We start from the raw sequence: 18,541 nt of genomic DNA on the forward strand, positions 1-18,541 counted from the left end.
TATACGTTAAAAGCCTTATATTATCTATTACCTTTTTTATTTTATATATAGTATACAAATGGTGTTACGAGGTGAAAAAAACAAACAATTTATATGACGCTTCCAAAAGCACAACATATGCATACATTATGTACATATCATGTGTATATTATATATATATATATATAGAGAGAGAGAGAGAGAGAGAGAGAGAGAAAAATGCTTTGGCGCTGATCGCGTGTAGCAGTAGTAAACTACCTGATGTGAAGAAATTTAGAAAAGATGGCAGCACTATCAGATAAACATTTCATCTGTTGTGGATTTTTCTTCATAAGTGATAAAAAACATTGTTGTCTGTTTTACATTTTAATGTAATGAGTTACTTAACGTTGCTAACGCATCTTAGATATTTTAGCCTTAAACGTAATAGGAAGAGGTCTATCCTCAAACGAGAAAATCCTAGCTGCATCAGTTGAAAAGATAGGTCGTTACTCAGAAAGACAGTTGAACGGTAGTTCACATTAAGCATCTTGTGGTATATTGTTTCGTAAAATAATTGCATTGTATGTATATTTGGTTGATCTTTCGAACGTGTATATAGTGAAACCACAATGTCTGTGTTCTTCGTGAATGCGTAAGTATATATTATTAAGTATTGCGTATATGTATATCAATATATATATATATGTATATGTATATATGGTGTTTTAATATTTTGAGGTTATATTTAAACGTGCGATATTCTTTTGTTGATAAATATTATTACTTGTTGCATGTTTTCTGTGCGATTTATGAATTCCTATAATAAATAATCTATAAGATTTGTTAATCACATATTATTATACTGATTGTTACATATTTTGTAGTAACCAAGATAGCGAAGTCGAAGGAGATTCCAATGGTGATTTACAAATTGCATCACCAGGCAGCTCCGAAGCCCAACAAAATTTAATACAATTTTGGCCAAAAGTTACAGAAGAAATAAAAAAGATTAGATCGGTAAGAGAGAACATTGGTTTTAGTTGAACGATTAAATTTATCTAATAGTAGAATGTTCAAATAATAACTTTTCATATGATCCTTGTTTTTCTTTTCTGATTCTCAGATAGATCAAAAGACACAATCTCTACCATTGGCGAGGATAAAAAAAATAATGAAATTGGACGGAGATGTTAAAATGATAAGCGCGGAGGCTCCAATGCTTTTTTCTAAAGCAGCTGAAATCTTTATTCACGAGTTAACTCTTAGAGCATGGGTTCACACGGAAGACAATAAAAGAAGAACTCTTCAACGAAACGATATTGCAATGGCAATAACTAAATATGATCAGTTTGATTTTCTTATCGATATTGTTCCTAGAGACGAACTTAAACAAAGCAAAGCGCAATCAGAAAGCACAGTGCGCACATCTATGAACTCGGATCAAGTTCATTATTACTTTCAATTGGCACAGCAGCAAGCATCGGCAAATCAAAATGTACAAAATAATGGTACGGGTACCCAACCTATACAAATTATACAACCCACCACTGGGCAATTACAAACAATAAACATTGGCAGTCCAGTTGAACAGGTAATCTCTCTCTCTCTCTCTCTCTCTCTCTCTCTCTCTCTCTCTCTCTCTCTCTCTCTCTCTACTCTTTTATTAGATACTGCAACGTAACGAACGTAGCAAAATTATAGTTGATATAAATATTTGTTCTTCATTTGAATGATGTTTTTAGGAGACATCTAACACGAGTACGACTCAAACCGTTACTGTGCAGAGTCCTCAACAGTCTTCGGGTCAACAAATAATCCAATTACAACAGGCGCAACAAACTCCAACTTCTCAGACTGGAGGGATTCAAATAGTACAACAAATTGTTACTCCCACAGGAGAAATTCAACAAATACCTGTAACTATACTATAAAAGAAGATAAGCTTATTATACCAGAAATCTTAAATGTAACTTTATTAATTTTCTTGATTTTAATTATTTTCTTCAATTGATATTGAACATTTTTGCAGATTCAGTTGACTCCTCAACAACTACAAATGATACGCATGCAGGTTCAAGGAGGTAGCAATCAACCTATCATAATTCAAACTGCTCCCATTCAAACACAACCTCAGCTCATACAAGTCGCGCAAGGTGCACAAGCACCAGTTTTCTTACAAACCAGTGCTGCTGATAACGAGTAACACAGTAAATTATAAACTTTCTAGGAAATGATTGATTAACACATTAAATGATGTTACATAAGAAATTCAGATGCTTTATGTATATCTATTTCTACCACAACGTGTCAAATGACACAATTCATTTTCAAAAAGTCGTCATATATTTAATAATCAAGGATTAGGAAATATAGGTATAGGAAGAAATATTTGTCTTTTTCTTCTTCATGTAATAAGAAATTGTTAACTCTCACAAAGTAGTACTGTAACTTGTAAGAAACTCTGGCAGTAATTTAAAAGGAATTACGTTAAAAGGGTTTGTTGTCGTAATAGGTTGTTTACTAATAATACTAAGTGAACTATTATGCGAATGAAAATTACGACTAAATTACGACAAAATTACGACCAACAGGGTACTCATTTAAAACAAGTATTAATATAACGAAGAGTTAATTATAATTAAATGAGGTACCGCTAACAGGTTAAATGAATAATAATATAAGCTTGTATAATAAAGAATAAAATCTTTTGTAAATTATTCCTAACATTTTAGAGAGAGAAATCCTTTTATTGTTTTTACCCTGGTCTCGTCAAAGGTATAAATAGACGCGTAAGTCATTGACCCAGGTGGAAACAATTAAAACAATTAAAAAAAGCTTTTCTATTTGATCATCATTTGAATCGCTCGTAATTTCTAATTGGATATTTCTTCAAGGACGATCGAATATCGCGAGAGCGTTATAAGACGTCTCTCGAAGGGTTGTCACTGAAGTGAAATGAGGTGAATTGAAGCAAGGTAAGGTGAAGAATAAAGATAAGCAGCGAACGCAAGATGTAATCTGATTCGTGCGTCGCGTTTCTTGGCCGCTGACTGCCTCGCATGGTTGAACTTAGGACTGGCTGGTGCAACTTGTATTATGTTTCACGTTACTGTGGTTCTTGTCTGGTAAATCTTGAGACTCCTTACTGCCTTTGACGATCTCGTAATATCGCGCCGCGATCAAATAATAATAATAATATGTAGGAAAACTTAGAAATATAGCATGTATAGTATTTAACTTGGGGGCTCTACGTAGATAGGACATTGGTGAGGAAAGAAAAGTTTGGAGTTTTCGGATTAAGAAAAATATATCTAAATACATATATATGTATATATATTATTTAAATGTTTGTAATATCTTGGAGAGAGAAGGAAAATCCCAAAAAGATTTCGGCAAGTTCGATGGGAGAAATGGAGGATAAGGAGGAGATAAATGATGGTTTGCGTTTACTATTGTAGGCGTTGATCCTCTACTAGGCTAACAGAAAAGAAAAAAAGCAGAAGAGAAGAGAATAAAAGAAAAAGAAAAAGAAAAAGAAAAAAGAAGCTTCTATTAGTACGGAACAAAGATGTACTCCACACATTTAGTGACGTTAGCCGAGCATAGTCCTCGGTGGTCGTCAAGGATACGAACTAAATGCGCACGCAACGTTACGATCTCTTAAAAAGAAAGAGGATAGAGCGAGGAAAAGAAGGAGGAGAAGAGGGTTGAGGAGGATCTTGGAAGCGTCTGGAATACGCGCCGTGACGCGAGGCTCTTACATTAGAGCACCAACAAGAGATATATTCCAACCAGGCCACAATCCTACGCCACTGCCTGGATACTCGGATTTCACGACATGTTTACAAAGATCCTAGAGATAAGTTGAGAATGGCCGCCGTACAGCCCCATGCCTCCTACAGCATGGGTGTAAGGTGACAGCTGCCTGCGCCTGCGTTATGCTTGCACACAGGGTGTCCGAAAATTAGCCGGCCCGGGGACTCTCATAAATCACAAGTTCATATCATATGATTGACCGATTACAGTAATGCCTTATAACTTTGGCCAAATTGAAATTTTCATCTATATCCAAATCCTTTCTTTTTCCTTTCCATACTTTCTATCCTTTCTATCCTTTCTATCCTTTCTATCCTTTCTATCCTTTCTATTATTCAAATATTATTACAATCGTTTGATCCTTCTTTACACTTGACTCGATTTGAGACATCGACTTAGTTTTCTACGAAACTAAGCGAAGAGTTAAAAAACTGGTTTGGCGATTAACAGGCCGATAACCGACGCAATCGTTTTAATCCGCTCCCTCGACAAATGAGAACGTCGTAAAAAAGGTTTATACATTTCTACGCGATAGCGATCAATGAATTTTGCCGATTTTTCTATTTATATCGAATAGAGATTCGCATACATACATACATATATTATATGTATTTGTTCATTAAGAGAAGCCAGGACACCCCGTATAACGTGGCGAACGCGCGCTTTCGTTCTTCGTCTACTACTCTCGTCGATGTTCTCCAAAGTGTTCTTGTGTGAGAATGTGTTCCCCAATCCGCTCTCCCACACAACAATATAAGAGGGAGAAAAAGATATGTCGTTTACTTAGCTTGTTCCCTACGAGTTCACCTTCCTAAGAGCTCAATGCATCTGCATGTAGAAACATTTTTCTTGCAATCAAATATATATATATATATATATAACATGTACGTATACGATGCCATCGAGAAACGTGACGCGAAGAAATTCGACATTTTTCTTTTCTTTTCTTTTCTTTTCTTTTCTTTTTATTCTCCCTATATGAAATCGCTGATAATACGAATACTCGATACATAAGTCGGTATTCGGTATAATATAACTACAATTCCCACATTATATAATATTATAAATGTTATGCGCCAGATTATCGATTTGATCATTCGTCGCACATTTGACGTATCAAGGAGGAAGACAACTTGGGTCGTCTCGCGTAATTTAAACAACATTCACGTATGATAGATATATAAAAGGGTTGAATCGTGAGCTTTCTTCTATCAATTTCTAGTAAGTTGAACAAAATTACGAGCTACATTTGATTTGGAACATTCGACTCAAAGGCTCGTACTATCTTAGGACGCGTGAAACGTGTATCTATCGAAAAACGTGCCTAGAATTTTTCTTTTTCTTTTGAGAGTTTATCGATTATCGTAGTTACAATAAAAATCTTGACAACATTTGGTGTATCATGTATTCCAGTTTTACTTAAAAGTTGAAACGTACACGCGTGCGCACAAACAAACAAACAAACAAACAAACAAACAAACAAACAACAAATTTGCACGTGCGTTCGTACGAGTTAGACGAGTTAGACAACGGCGCGGACACGGGTCGATAATACGAAAATTTCTGACGCGCCTTTAGGAGAAAGAGAGAGAGAGAGAGAGAGAGAGAGAGAGAGAGAGAGAGAACGAACACGTGCTGCCCTTTTGCACGACAAATAGGAATTATCCGAGGGACAAGAAAACGAACCGCTTTCGTCGGGGGTTGCTTCATAACGAATACTCGACAAAGGGAATTAGTATGTTCACGTAATGAAGGATAAGTGACAGGGTAGTCAGAAAAGAATCAACCACTGAACATCTGAAATGATACAATAACAAGAAATCAATCAGGAATGATAGATATTGTAAATGCATTTTTAACTCCGCCTAGTTAATATCAAGATATTTAGATAATAACTAGCTGGTCCCAAGCCCAGATAAAGGAGGAGGGTTCGAGGGTGAGGCTAGCAACCTACCCTCGGTAAAAAAAATAATCGCTCCCGGAACTAACAAAATAGCCTTTTCAGGCTGTGAAGTTAGGGATAACAGGATAAAATCCTAAGAAGAAGAAGAAGAAGTAAAGGCATTTTTGAAGATATTCCTAAACTGTCGAGTCGTGCTGTAAGAGCACGTCATAACGCATAATAGAACAAAGTTAGGTGCTGAACTATATGCATTGCAAATTAGGAGTATGTTAGCGCACGTCGTCCTTGGAAACTTTATGTAAAGTTTTCAGGGAAATTTGAGAATCCGTCTAACGGAGAACGCAGCAATCCACGACGATGGGGACGATGTAAGTGATGGAAGCACTGAAACAAAGTTCCTACCCCTATTTCCCTTCCTCTTTATTAGCATAATCAAAAGACGCAGGTACAAGTTACTTATCTCTTCGAGAAGTTTTCTTTTCAAATAGTTCAATATAGCTGGAAGGAACGATAAGGTGATAGATAATGCAGTTGTTATACAAATCTTTAATTGTATATGTTATTTTAATTAGTTTTTTTTTTTTTTTTCACCAAAATATTTCTCCTTATCTTTTTCCATTGTCGTTGTAGAAAACAAGATAGGTTGGCGAAGATAACTAAACAATTATTATTATTATTATAACTCGATATTTCATTATCAGATCGCATTGCGAGAGAAAAAAAAGCCGAGAGTTTATTTGAACGTTAGGACAAACGGAAAAGGCTAACGTATCTCTCGGCTCGAAGGCTTGCTTATCGTATACCATGATCGATAATAAAAGAGAAAAGAAGAGAAGAGAAAAGAGTCTTCTTTCTCTGTTTCCCTCGCACTTCCGAGAAATCGAACGTTATGACGCACCGACGGCGGACCACCTCCCATCAAGAGGAACGTGTCCTTTTACGAACTTTGACCTCACGTTTATGGACGAAGAAAAGAAATAATATTTAATCGCATCCAGCCAAAGATCTGAGTTCATTCATTATCATTTGCTCGGTAGTAGTACCGCTAACGGTAGATTGCCGCTGCACTACGAGAGTTTCTTTTTCAAAAAATACATTGAGAATATAGATATCCTAATATCGCTCATCAGTTAATGAGCTTTCTCGGCTTAAGGTCAAGAATCCGCTCCTTCTCTCTTTTGTTTGTATACTTTTTTGCTTTCTCTTTCGAGTTTTTTCTCTTTTCGAAAAGGAACGTCTTGAGGAAACGATCGAAATACATCGAATTCCACCAATCGTGTCTTCTTATCAAGATCATTCTAGGATCGTCTCCTTTAATTACTTCTTCCGTTCCCTCCTTTTTCTTCTCTCTTCTCTTTCCTACTGGCACCTTTACCATCGCCAACCCTTCCCCCTCCCCCTCCCCCTCCCCCCCACTTACCTACCTTCCCGAGAAAACCTGTCTTTACGAGACGACGACAATGTGACGACGATCCAAACGAATCGTCGAATCTCGCCAAAAAACGAGAATACTTCTACTTTAAGTTTATAAACTTCGAATTTATTCTATTAAAAATTGACGAATAAGACGATTGACTGATATAAACAAAATTGATATACATATTTATAATGCAACATAGTGATTTATTTAAAACACAATATTCTACAGAGGTATATTGGAAAAATGTTCGACGAATAAATCCAAGCAATATTTTAGCAATTATTATTACTTAATATTGTAAATAATATTAAAGACATTTGATGTGTTGTAAAGTTGCATTCGAAGGACCGAATAACGGCAAGAAATTCACTAAACCGAATGAGAAAGAGATGGGGTAGTAGGAGAGGGGGTAGTAGAGAGATGGAGGGAGTTGGACGACCACGTGACCATCGGGCGGGGGTGGCCAGGCGACATTTCGCATGCTCAGAACACGCCAGGCTGCGGCGTATCGCACATTGAGGGACGCAAACAGAGGGAAAAAAGGCTAAAAGAAATTTTCAAAAGAGACTAAATACAGGAACAACGAAAGAAGAAAGAAAAACAGAGTGTACTGCTCGATTATATTCCACGGTTCGCGTCAAATTTTCGCCAAGAGTTTTCTTCGACGTTTCTTTGAAAAATCTATTAAAATTGCTTTTTATTAAAATCATATTAAACGAGAGAGGGAAAGAGAGAAGAAAGAGAAAAAGAGAAATAAACTGTTGGGGAAGAAAGAAAGTGGCTACGTTGGTGTATAGCGCGTGTGTCAGATCTGTTTCTTTCGTTTGAAAAGAAAATAGAAAAAAATCGCTAAATAAGGTGGAAACATTGAATTCCCTCTTTCCCTTTTGTTATTCTTCGATAAGTGCTTGTTTCTTTTTCTAATTGATACTTTGTTCGAATTTGTCAGTCGAAAACTGAGAAAAACAAAGAATACAAGAAAGTTTTTTTTCGAAGAAACGTGTTTGATTCGTTGTTCTGTTGGACGTAAGTCCTTTGTGGGCGAGATGCTACTATGGATGTGGAAAGTGCGAGAAAAGTGAGATAAAGAAAGAAACGAAGCAAATGATAGATTTAAATTAGAGCGAGGGAGACGATAAAGAAAAAGAAAGAAAAAACAAACAAACAACAAACAAACAAACAAACATACATACATACATATAGCAACGGAAGAAGGTATACCGTGAAAGTACGTAATCAAACTTTTGTCAGGTACGTTACTCATTAGTTTTTCCAATTTTAAAATAAATCCGTTTTGTCTATATGATGTAAGATATTAGTTATATATATATATGTATTAATTTTCCTTTGTTATTTCCTCACGATATCAAAATCGCACGTGGCCCATCAACAACATTTTGAAAAACATTCTTTACAGATATGTGCAAGTCGGACGAGATCAATTTTCCAACCAATTGTAATATTTAGATTGTTCACTCGCGCGCACACACACACACACACATTGCATTGCTATTTTGTATTCGGTATACGTGGAACATGCATAAATGTTAACGCGTACAAGCTAACAGCTGTTAAAAACCGTCATTATCAATTGAGCATGCGTAACATATGCATCTAATTCGGCTCGTTACCAGTAATGTATTTTAATTGGTCTTACGCGTTCACAGTATCAGAGAACGCAAGCGTTTACTACAAGTTCTTTCGCGCTAAAGATAATCCCCCAATTCCAGATTCTAATTTAAAGGAAATCTACCATTTTTTATGGTATATCAGTTAGAAAGAAAATAAAAAATAATACAAATTGTACAAAAGAAATAAATTCACTTGGTCTTGTTTGATCGAGTCGTGAGAAAAGAAAAAGGAGAAGACAAGGATATCTCGAGGAAAGAGAAAAGTTTTTTTTTGAGAATTGAAAAGTACGCATTCGTAGGCACGTCGAGTCGTATCCATCGAAAAGCAAACATCGTAAAAGCGGTTGGTCTCTCGAATTTCTTCTCTCTATTCCTTGTACACTAGTAAGGGGTCTTCCAAAGGACCCGTACCAAAGCCTTGGGTCCTTTTGTCTTGCCCGGCTGCAACTATTCTATTTTACTCTCTCTCTCTCTCTCTCTCTCTTTCTCTTTCTCTTTCTCTTTATTTTTCTTTTCTTTTTTCCCTTCTTTCGAGCGCATAAACGAAGAAGAATGAACTAAAAGGAAGGAAGGAACGAACGAACGAACGAACATGCGTGTCGTGACCGAAAGAAGAAAGCTACGAGTAGCACACGTTTTCAGTTTCTTTTTTTAAGAGAGGAAGAATATCGTACACGTGTAAGTACACATACGCGAGTAGAGAATTATTTTATACGTTTGATTAAAATAAAAGTTGAATATTGTCAAGTATATGTAATATGTATCTACGCTCGCGTCTTCAGTTATATATTATGTAGTATGTAGTATGTGCGAACTAAGCAGCTTCTTCCGACGACGGACACTTTGCTGCTAGTGTAAACGGAATTCCGTTCATCTCGTTTCTTTTGCTTATCGTTCCTGGTGAAACTTGCAACGGCTGAATCAGCGTCTATCATTCTTTACTTTGTCGTTCCCTTTAGTTTTAACAATAAGAGAAATATTAGGGACGATTACATATGATATAGTTAGGAAATGGGCCCCCCTTACGCAAGAGTCTCTTTCAGCGATGGAGTTGACGATGGGAGGTGGTCGGCGGAGGTGGTCGGCGGAGGTGGTCGAAGGTAGTAGACTCCTCACGCACAAGGGCGGAGCACGCTGAGAAAACGAGAGAAAGATAGTGTGACTTGGCAACATAAAGAATACGTAATGCAAAACGACGCGAAAAGAGATTTCATTGGCCGACTCCAAAGGTGTTCCTCGTGCACGCCTACCACCAATCCATGCTTCACTCCACCTCCTCTTTATTATTATTATTATTATTCGACACGCAATTGGCAGGGCTTAATGACGTTCTCCGTACTAACTCCGACATCCTTCCTATATTTCAATCCTCTTCGAGAGACCTGAGAGACCTGAAAGACCTTGACCACACTTACAATTATTATTTTTATTCTAAAAAAATCTAAAGGCACACACACACACACCTAGAGAGAGAGAGAGAGAGAGAGAGAGAGACCTGTATACGACCTGTATTCACAGGTTTCACTTTTAACCCTTCAAAGTTTAATACGAAAAAAATCATGTTAATGCTATCCTGGATGAAATTTCACCTCACCGTATTATCTTTCATTTTACATAGCAATAGGAAAAACATAAATGCGATTAAAAATTTGGATTTTATTATTTAATATCGGATTAAGAGTATAGAGATTAATTATTGACCTGAAATTCCAGCCATGATATCTTTTAAAGATTAACAAAGTCAATTATTTATTTATCAGATTGTTCATCCAACGCTGAAATTCACAAATATATAATTTGATTGAAGTAGAGCACCGTGACACATAGGCACCGTGACAATACCGGCGAGTCGTTATGCTACGCTTATTCAAGCTTTACAATAGATTTCTTTTGCCTTTTCCGCGTAATTATATTGAAGTATGTATTTAGAAGAAATTTGTGGAAGAAAGTGTGCTTGAAATCGCATTGAATTTTGTAGGTAGAGTGATATGTTAACCGAAGATAATGACCCGACAAAACCAGCAGGCGTTTTAGACAATGCTGGCAGTGTGTCTTCCTCAACAGAGGCCTCGGTACAGCACCCCCGCAATGCAAACAATGGTGGGCAATATTTCTTCTTCATTGGCTAACTTCATTGGCGTAGAACTCGAGAGAAAATCAACACTAACATTTGAAATGTCTCAATATATAGTCTTCTTATACAATTACATTTAATTTAACTCTATTTTACGCGGTTTAACGAATTTTATATTTTTGTGTTGGTACAAACAGAAGCCGAAGTTAAAAACGAAGTTCAGGATTGTCCAGAGAACGAAAGCGTGCCAGGTAACGAATTATACATCGACGAGAATGCCGAGGAAAAGGAGCAGGAGTATCCGGATTCCATGGAGAAGGCTGACTACGGTAGTCTCTATGGCGCCAATCAATACTATAACAGGTATGCGATTGATTATCGTTGATGGAACAGTAAGCTTACGTTATATCCTAGACGTCTACGTTGTGCACGCTGTGCACGCTGTACACGCAGTGCACGCCATTGCACGCCATTGCACGCTATGCACGTTCCGCTTAGTTGTGGTCAAAGTTGATTTTAATCGGTGGTAGAAAATTGTTCAATCGATAATACAAATAAATAGAAATGTTTTTATTATTATTCGCGTTTACAAATTCGATTTTAGTATATACAATTCGCCTACTTATGGATCAACGACGGCGGCCACCAAGAACACGTCGGGCTTGCAAAGCTCTTATCTGACTTCTTACACAACGCCGAGCACGATGACGCAATATTCGTCGTATGCCGGATACAATAGCGGCACCACGACGTTTCCTAACGTAGGACAAAATATATCTTCGGCTTCTCAGGTGAAACATGCAATAAAAATGCAATAAAAATACAAAATGAAAGAATTCAACTATGTAGTAAGATGTTACAGATGTTATATTATATAAGTAAGATTTACCTATTTTTCTTCCTAGAAGTTGGACTACACTGCTTATGGTAGCAGTTTGTACGGAAACGACAGGGTACCCCTCCAATATTCCGGATATTATCCGATGCCTGGTTATCATACGAGTCATGCGTCTTTCAACATAGGAAATCTTAATTTTGCTGGTAAAATTCCGAATAAATATACATTTCAAATGAATTAATTCTGATGTGTCATAGTACATTTTCAAATAGATTTATAGCGTTATAATGTTTGATCTTTTTAATGGAAATGAAAAAGATTCAACGAAGACAGCACTGACGTTGGACACGGGTGGTCACGATGCGAGTGACCCGACCGCACGAGACCCGACCACAAACGTCGAAGGTAATACGAGTCATTTCGGATCGATCGTGTGTGATCGTGTGTTATCGTGTGTATCGTGTGTTTCGTTTTTTCCCCCTTTTATTTTAGATGACAATTTTGTCTTCTAACAATATAGATATTAGAATAAATTGTTGTTCATCGTTGTTGTCAAAGTTGTTGTATAGATTAATTTTAATTTCCGTAGGAACAACAGCGAAGCCCTGCAGACGCGGCAGGCGACAGAGCGGAAGCGGAAACAGTATCGGTTCCGCGGACACAACGGAAGCCGGCCCCGATCGTATATTCATTTGGGATCTCGACGAAACCATAGTCGTGTTTCATTCGCTTCTCACTGGTCAATTTGCTACGAAGCACCGAAAAGATCCTACCCTGCTCGCACAGGTAGCCTTCAGGATGGAGGAAATGATATTTAATTTGGCCGACACACACTTTTTCTTCAACGACGTTGAGGTCAGTCGAGAGGTCTTAGATTATTATGTTTCTTTTTCCCTCCCGCCGCTCCCTTTCCCCTCTCGAAATAGCATGTCTTGCTTGACAATATTTATTGTTATCAGGATTGCGATCAAGTACACATAGACGACGTATCGTCCGACGACAACGGACAAGACCTATCCTCGTATAATTTCGCAACGGACGGCTTTCAATGTGCTTCAGCGAACAACGGCATGTGCCTGGCCTCCGGGGTACGCGGGGGAGTCGATTGGATGAGAAAACTCGCCTTCCGTTATCGCAAGATAAAGGAGATCTATTGTAATTATCGCAACAACGTTGGCGGCCTTCTTGGAACGGCGAAACGCGAACAATGGGTCCAGCTGCGTTCAGAGATCGAACTTCTCACCGATAATTGGCTCACGTCGGCTGTCAAGTGTCTTAGTTTGATCAACAAGAGAAGCCATTGTATCAACATTCTCGTAACTACCACCCAACTCGTTCCCGCCCTCTCAAAGGTTCTCCTATTTGGTATCGGAGGAATATTTCCTATCGAGAATATTTATTCCGCATCTAAAATAGGTTGGTACGCGATTATTTTACTCTCACTCCTTTCATTAACTCTTTTTCTCTTTCTCTCTTTCTCTTTGTTTCAGGGAAAGAGAGTTGTTTCGGAAGAGTGGTGGCTCGTTTCGGTCGCAGATGCACCTACGTCGTCATAGGGGATGATTCCGACGAGGAGACGGCAGCGAGAGCGCACAATTTTCCTTTTTGGCGAATAAACAGTCATTCGGACACTCAGGCACTTTACAATGCTTTGGAAATGGGATTCCTTTAACATGTTATCCTTTAAAATACTACGAATTTTTTCATTAACGATATATTAACGATAAGGACAAAACGAACAAATGGGTCCATGGTTAAAAAGTGATATAATAAACAAGTGCAAGCAGATATAACGACGAGCAGCAGAGATAATTGAAGAGGCGACGCTACATACCGTCAGGGAGTATTTTCTAAGTATCCGATCGAATCATCCGATCGAATCATCCGATCGAATAATCCGATCAATTTTCATTTTAAATTATCAATTATTTTATCATCATAAGCGTCGTATATGTGTCATGTGGAATTGGAAGAAAACAACGCAAGCGTTTTTTATGTTCTCGTAAATACGAGATGCAATGGAAAAATGGATACGTACGATTAACATACGTACGAAAACAAGTAGTCGATCGATCAAGATCTTTTCTTTTCTTTTCTTTTCTTTTCTTCCCCATTAATTAATTACGCGATAAGTAATTATCTTTCTTTTTCCGTGTACTTAAAAATGTACGATACATGCGTATATATAGTATATTATCAGTTTTTTTTTCTTCCATTTTCCATTATTTTCTTTTGTCTTGCCTAGTTTGTCGACACTTGCGAAAAACAAATCTATCAGTTTGTTTTTTCATTTACAATCGCTAATAACGAGTTGTTAATGATCTCGAAGTTGCTTTGAAAGAATATATCCACTTTTTCCTATATTACGTATTATACTAGCTTGATACTCGACGTGCGTTGTAAAAAACTAATAAATACGTGAATATTATTTTTTTGTATGGAAAATAATTTTGGACAATGTGATCGATGTGAAGAAGCAAGAGATTAGAAAATGATAGGAGATGAATAATTATTAAGAAAACAACAAATTAATGATTATATATATATATATGTACACTATATAGCGAAAAGAGAGAGAGAGAGAGAGAGAGAGAGAGAGAGAGAGAGCGAGAAACAAGTGCAAGTGTGATCACAATTAATTAGGATAATTCTAGTAAAGTTTAAGATGGGACACGATTAGCGTAAATGCTAGCCAAAGTTAAAAACATTGAACGACTGTGAAAGTAATTTAATGTAAGTTTCATGAAATATAAGCTCGTTAGGGGGTGAGTGTAATTCGAAATATAATCAAGTTACATTGTACAGCGGTATTTTACATTTTATCGATCACCGAGAGAGTTAACGAAGGAGGGTAAAAAAGCAAGATGAGAAAGGGAGACGAAACGAAAGTCAAATAATAACGAAATATCTTTTTTTTTTTAACCATATCTAAGGAAACAAATACAAATATATCGTTACAAGTTCTACGATCGCGTAAATGCATGTACGTAGGCACTTGGAAATAAGTATTTTTCTTTTTGAATACTTTTTACTTACATACAGGGCACAAAAAACTACACATACGTTTCTCTCGTTAATAACATTTAACGAAGTGTTAGTTTAGTAACTCGACCAAATCGAAAAAAAAATAAAAAGGAACTAAATTGTATCAACATTTTAAAATGTTATTTAACGCACGTTACTTTTTTTGTCGCTGGTTGTGACGTAGCCATTATCGGCTCCTAACCGTTTATATGAATATTTATAAAATCAAAGATAATTATGTTATTATAAAAGATTATTATCGTTAGAAGATTTTTATAGCTATAGCGTATTTTTCTAAAACGCTTCCATCGAAGTCCTCCGATATGTCCATTTTATGTATGAACGCATATATCAATCATCATTCGCAACTTAAGCTAAAGAGATATGCGACAGATTAATTTACCTGTACTTACGTCATTCTTCTAATACACTTACCACATATCATAATCTATGTTACATTATTTGGATTTTTTTATTGTGCTAATATATCCCGATTAAGATGAATTAGATATTGCTTCTTTATTCAAATAAAGTTTGCTCATTTTTATTTTCAAATTACACGAACGTCGAGGCTTTTGACATTTTTCGCAAAATATCATCTTTAACTCTTTCCTGCTCTTTTTTTTGTGTTTTTTGTTTTTTTTTCTCGGAAAATTATTCTACAATGAGTAAGTAACGTACAATAGAAAGCATAAACTATCAACAAGTTTGTACATCATAATAGACCTTTAGGATACATAGTTAACTGCATACAGAGAGCTATGATAATTATCATTTACATTATAAAGAAAAGAAAAAATAATAGAAGAAAATAAATGACACATATCCTTGTTATATTTTAACATACGTTGGGGCAGTTAAAACGCCACAATTATTATCCTTCTGCGCCATAAGTATGTAACCATCGTTACCCCAGTAATTAGACCATGAATTTTTGATTAGCCAATAAGCCTTTCCATTCAGCGTACCATAGCCAACAGCCAAAACAGCGTGATCTAATTTATCCTCCGTATTGCCTAAATAATCATCATATAGATGTGAATTTCATTTTGACATGTTCTACTAATAATTCATTGTAATAGAAATAATATTAGGGATATTTACCGCACGCGGGTTCGTAATAAACACCATGCGAATAAAAGGAAAATGTCTTGTGTGATGCGTCAATAGCTACAGAAATTGGACCATGCTTGGCTAAAGCTATCTTTAAAGCATCCGCATCTCCTGATGTAACATTAACGTATCCCGAAATCTTGGCCGTCATAGTAACATTGTTAATATGACAAAATCCATCCTAAATGATAACCCAAAATGTTTGTATTTTACATTAGCAACATTTTCGACGCGAGTTACGATCTACAAAATTGCCGCCGCCTCACCTGACCCATATAACCACCATATTCATCTTCAGAAGGTATTCCTCCATGTTTCATTATCCACTGATAAGATCGGAAATCCTCGCCACCGTCGCATCCGTTATTACCAAAGCCCCATGAACAGTCGATGAGAGCCTTAGCCAAAGAATTCATAATTGTAAGATTGTAAGGATTAATAGGAATTTATTTTGATGAAATTGTTCTACCTGTTGAGATAAGCGCACTAATTTTCCATATCTCATATAATACGCCCCTTCCACTGCACCGGTCGAGCCAAAACTCCAGCAGGATCCGCAAACAGATTGATCTGCGATATATGCGATTTCGTTATTGTCTAAATTTATACAATTCCATAATGTTACCTTTAACGGGCGTCACAGCACCATACAGCCTCCAATCTAAATTGTCAGGAACACTAGTTATTTCTTTTTGAATATCATGAGGGAATGGTTCGCCACCGTTGTAACCTCCCGTATATTGTTTTCCACGTAAAGCATACATTTCTAAAGTAGACATATCGGCCAGGTGATTCACTTCCAATTGATACCCCAAATTGGCACGATTGATAGAATGAATAAATCTGTCAAATATCCCATGGATTTTATTTTCGTCAAGAATTTCATTCGAAAGGAAAGAAAAGAAAGCAAAGAAAACTATATAAACCTTAAATTTTGTCGAAATACTTCCTTTCGTCTAGCATGTTCGGTTTCGTTCTTGTAATATTTTTGATGAGTTTTCTTAAACTTTTTAAATGCTACATTTACGTGTTCATCATAATTATGAATAAATTCTTGCATAGGATTGAACGTATAAATATGGTTATCACCAGGTCCAGGGAAACTAACGCACGTATTATCTAAAATGATATGATATTTGTGTAGTTCCTGAACAAACAAATATTCTCAAATTAAAAGGAAAAACGTGATTAATACTTTCTGTAACTTTGAACACATCCGGACTGGGAGCATCGAAAGAGTACCAATCATAATCCAAATAGTAATGATCGTAATGGGAACCAAGTAAACTGTTAAAACCAATCATTTCATATTTCACTGGTATGGGTTCTTTCTTCTGTGGCAGATGTGGAGATTTCTATGGAATAGTATGTATATTCGTATAATAGGAATAATAGTCCCATAATAGTCCAACTTTTGTAGGAATCATAAATTAATACATACCTTGTAACGTATCCATAGTGTATATTTATTTTTTTTATCTCCATAGTTTTCAACGAGTCTCCATTTTTCGCAAGGCAAACCATTTACAATTTCCTCTCCGATACACTAAAAAATTCATCATCATTTTGAATAAAGTAAAATAAGTTGTGTACGTGTGGTGAGTAGAGTAGGGAAGAAATAATAGTTACCTCCATTCCAGTCGTATCTGGAATAATACTCTGTGGATGAATTTTAAAATTACTCGATCCATTTACTTGCAGACACGTTTCTTCGTTCATGACAGATTCTGTAGTAACAGGAGCAATTTTGATACTAGCACCGTATGATCCTTCACCGCTAAGTTGGAAAGTTTTAACTATTCCTGAAAAAAGAAGAGACAGAGCAATCGGTCGTGAATTATACCATTTATACCCAAGGAAATGAAATAACAATAGCGTAATTACCTCCATAATAGTCTATTCGACTAGATCCACTTTTTCCATCGTACCAAGCATAGAAAGGTTCACGTATTTCAGCATATGGTATATACAATGTACCTTTCACAGTATAGGCATTACTAAATGTCGGTGATTTGAGATTTGTGGCATAAGCAATACCTGAAATAATATCAATTCGTTGTAGACTCTTTAAGAAGTTCCATATATAATCTATAGAAATAAAATAATGAAAGTAAACTTACTGCAAAGCAGTAGGACACACAAAGCACATTCGATTCGAGTCATCGTAAGTATTCACCTACAATAGAAATACTTTCCCAAGGGAGTATTCCTAAAAATAAAACAAAGAAATACTAATACATTTTAAACAATAATTAGATTTAATAAGAATTAATAAGGAGGTACCTATGTATTTTCTAGATGCGTAATTTATTTCTTTCCAATGGCTTTGGTTACTACTTTCTTTGAAACTCTTCTTTGTGACGCTAGCGAAATGGCTTAGCGAAATGGCTTAGCGAAATGGTTGTATCTTTTTTTACGCTATCTTATCTACAAGGAAACAAAGTAAAATATAAAAAAAGAAAAACAAAACAATGGCAAGATGCCCTCTGTCATACTTCTTATAATTGTGTTTCTTGGTATACCATAATAGATGGATTACATATGTAGTGTCAAAAGTCAGTTTGGGTATTACCAAGTATAAAATACTAAAAATCCCCAAATCAAAATGGTATATATATATATATATATATAATAGAGACTTTAAATTTGTTGTATGCGCCTTGTGGCATAAATAGTACCGGAAGTTGCTGTTGCGCCCTCTACTACTGGTCGAGTTTCCGGTTAAAAGCAGACGCTGCAGTCGTCCTACCTGTGCAGGTAG

The 18,541-nt window shown here is 36.3% G+C and overlaps 3 protein-coding genes across 10 annotated transcripts; 2 read left to right on the forward strand and 1 right to left on the reverse strand.

Moving 5' to 3' along the window:
- The first annotated feature begins 241 nt into the window (after positions 1–241).
- Positions 242–2,678, forward strand: Nf-YC (nuclear factor Y-box C). Of its 3 annotated transcripts, none has more exons than XM_015327402.2 (5): positions 242–613; positions 846–978; positions 1,085–1,552; positions 1,704–1,927; positions 1,991–2,229. In XM_015327402.2, the coding sequence occupies exons 1-4, from the start codon at positions 591–593 to the stop codon at positions 1,890–1,892; spliced, it is 813 nt and encodes a 270-aa protein (XP_015182888.1). In that variant the 5' UTR covers positions 242–590; the 3' UTR covers positions 1,893–1,927; positions 1,991–2,229. The 3 variants fall into 3 exon arrangements, with proteins under 3 accessions (XP_015182888.1, XP_015182889.1, XP_015182887.1); XM_015327403.2 differs by having other exon boundaries at positions 1,997–2,229; XM_015327401.2 differs by having other exon boundaries at positions 249–613; positions 1,704–1,877; positions 1,991–2,678.
- A 4,787-nt stretch (positions 2,679–7,465) lies between these two features.
- eya (eya transcriptional coactivator and phosphatase 2) lies at positions 7,466–14,777 on the forward strand. 6 transcript variants are annotated; one of them, XM_089175468.1, is made up of 9 exons: positions 7,466–8,328; positions 10,710–10,831; positions 11,003–11,168; positions 11,410–11,596; positions 11,714–11,846; positions 11,962–12,048; positions 12,233–12,498; positions 12,603–13,059; positions 13,134–14,777. In XM_089175468.1, the coding sequence occupies exons 2-9, from the start codon at positions 10,720–10,722 to the stop codon at positions 13,313–13,315; spliced, it is 1,590 nt and encodes a 529-aa protein (XP_089031594.1). In that variant the 5' UTR covers positions 7,466–8,328; positions 10,710–10,719; the 3' UTR covers positions 13,316–14,777. The 6 variants fall into 6 exon arrangements, with proteins under 6 accessions (XP_089031594.1, XP_015182854.1, XP_015182853.1 ...); XM_015327368.2 differs by having other exon boundaries at positions 7,475–8,351; positions 11,711–11,846; XM_015327367.2 differs by having other exon boundaries at positions 7,496–8,328; positions 11,711–11,846.
- Positions 14,778–15,161: 384 nt separating this feature from the next.
- On the reverse strand, positions 15,162–18,361 carry 26-29-p (C1 family peptidase 26-29-p). The gene is made up of 13 exons (XM_015327364.2): positions 18,276–18,361; positions 18,064–18,207; positions 17,901–17,989; positions 17,665–17,817; positions 17,410–17,582; positions 17,222–17,326; positions 16,976–17,135; positions 16,707–16,899; positions 16,406–16,623; positions 16,250–16,350; positions 16,047–16,178; positions 15,772–15,961; positions 15,162–15,683 (listed from the first exon to the last, which is right to left on the reverse strand). The coding sequence occupies exons 3-13, from the start codon at positions 17,941–17,943 to the stop codon at positions 15,499–15,501; spliced, it is 1,653 nt and encodes a 550-aa protein (XP_015182850.1). The 5' UTR covers positions 17,944–17,989; positions 18,064–18,207; positions 18,276–18,361; the 3' UTR covers positions 15,162–15,498.
- Between the last annotated feature and the right edge of the window lie 180 nt (positions 18,362–18,541).

The sequence above is a fragment of the Polistes dominula genome, unplaced genomic scaffold, assembly GCF_049000335.1.
Source record: "Polistes dominula isolate Pdom_NZ unplaced genomic scaffold, Pdom_raw_medaka contig_32, whole genome shotgun sequence".
Taxonomy (NCBI): Eukaryota; Metazoa; Arthropoda; class Insecta; order Hymenoptera; family Vespidae; genus Polistes; species Polistes dominula.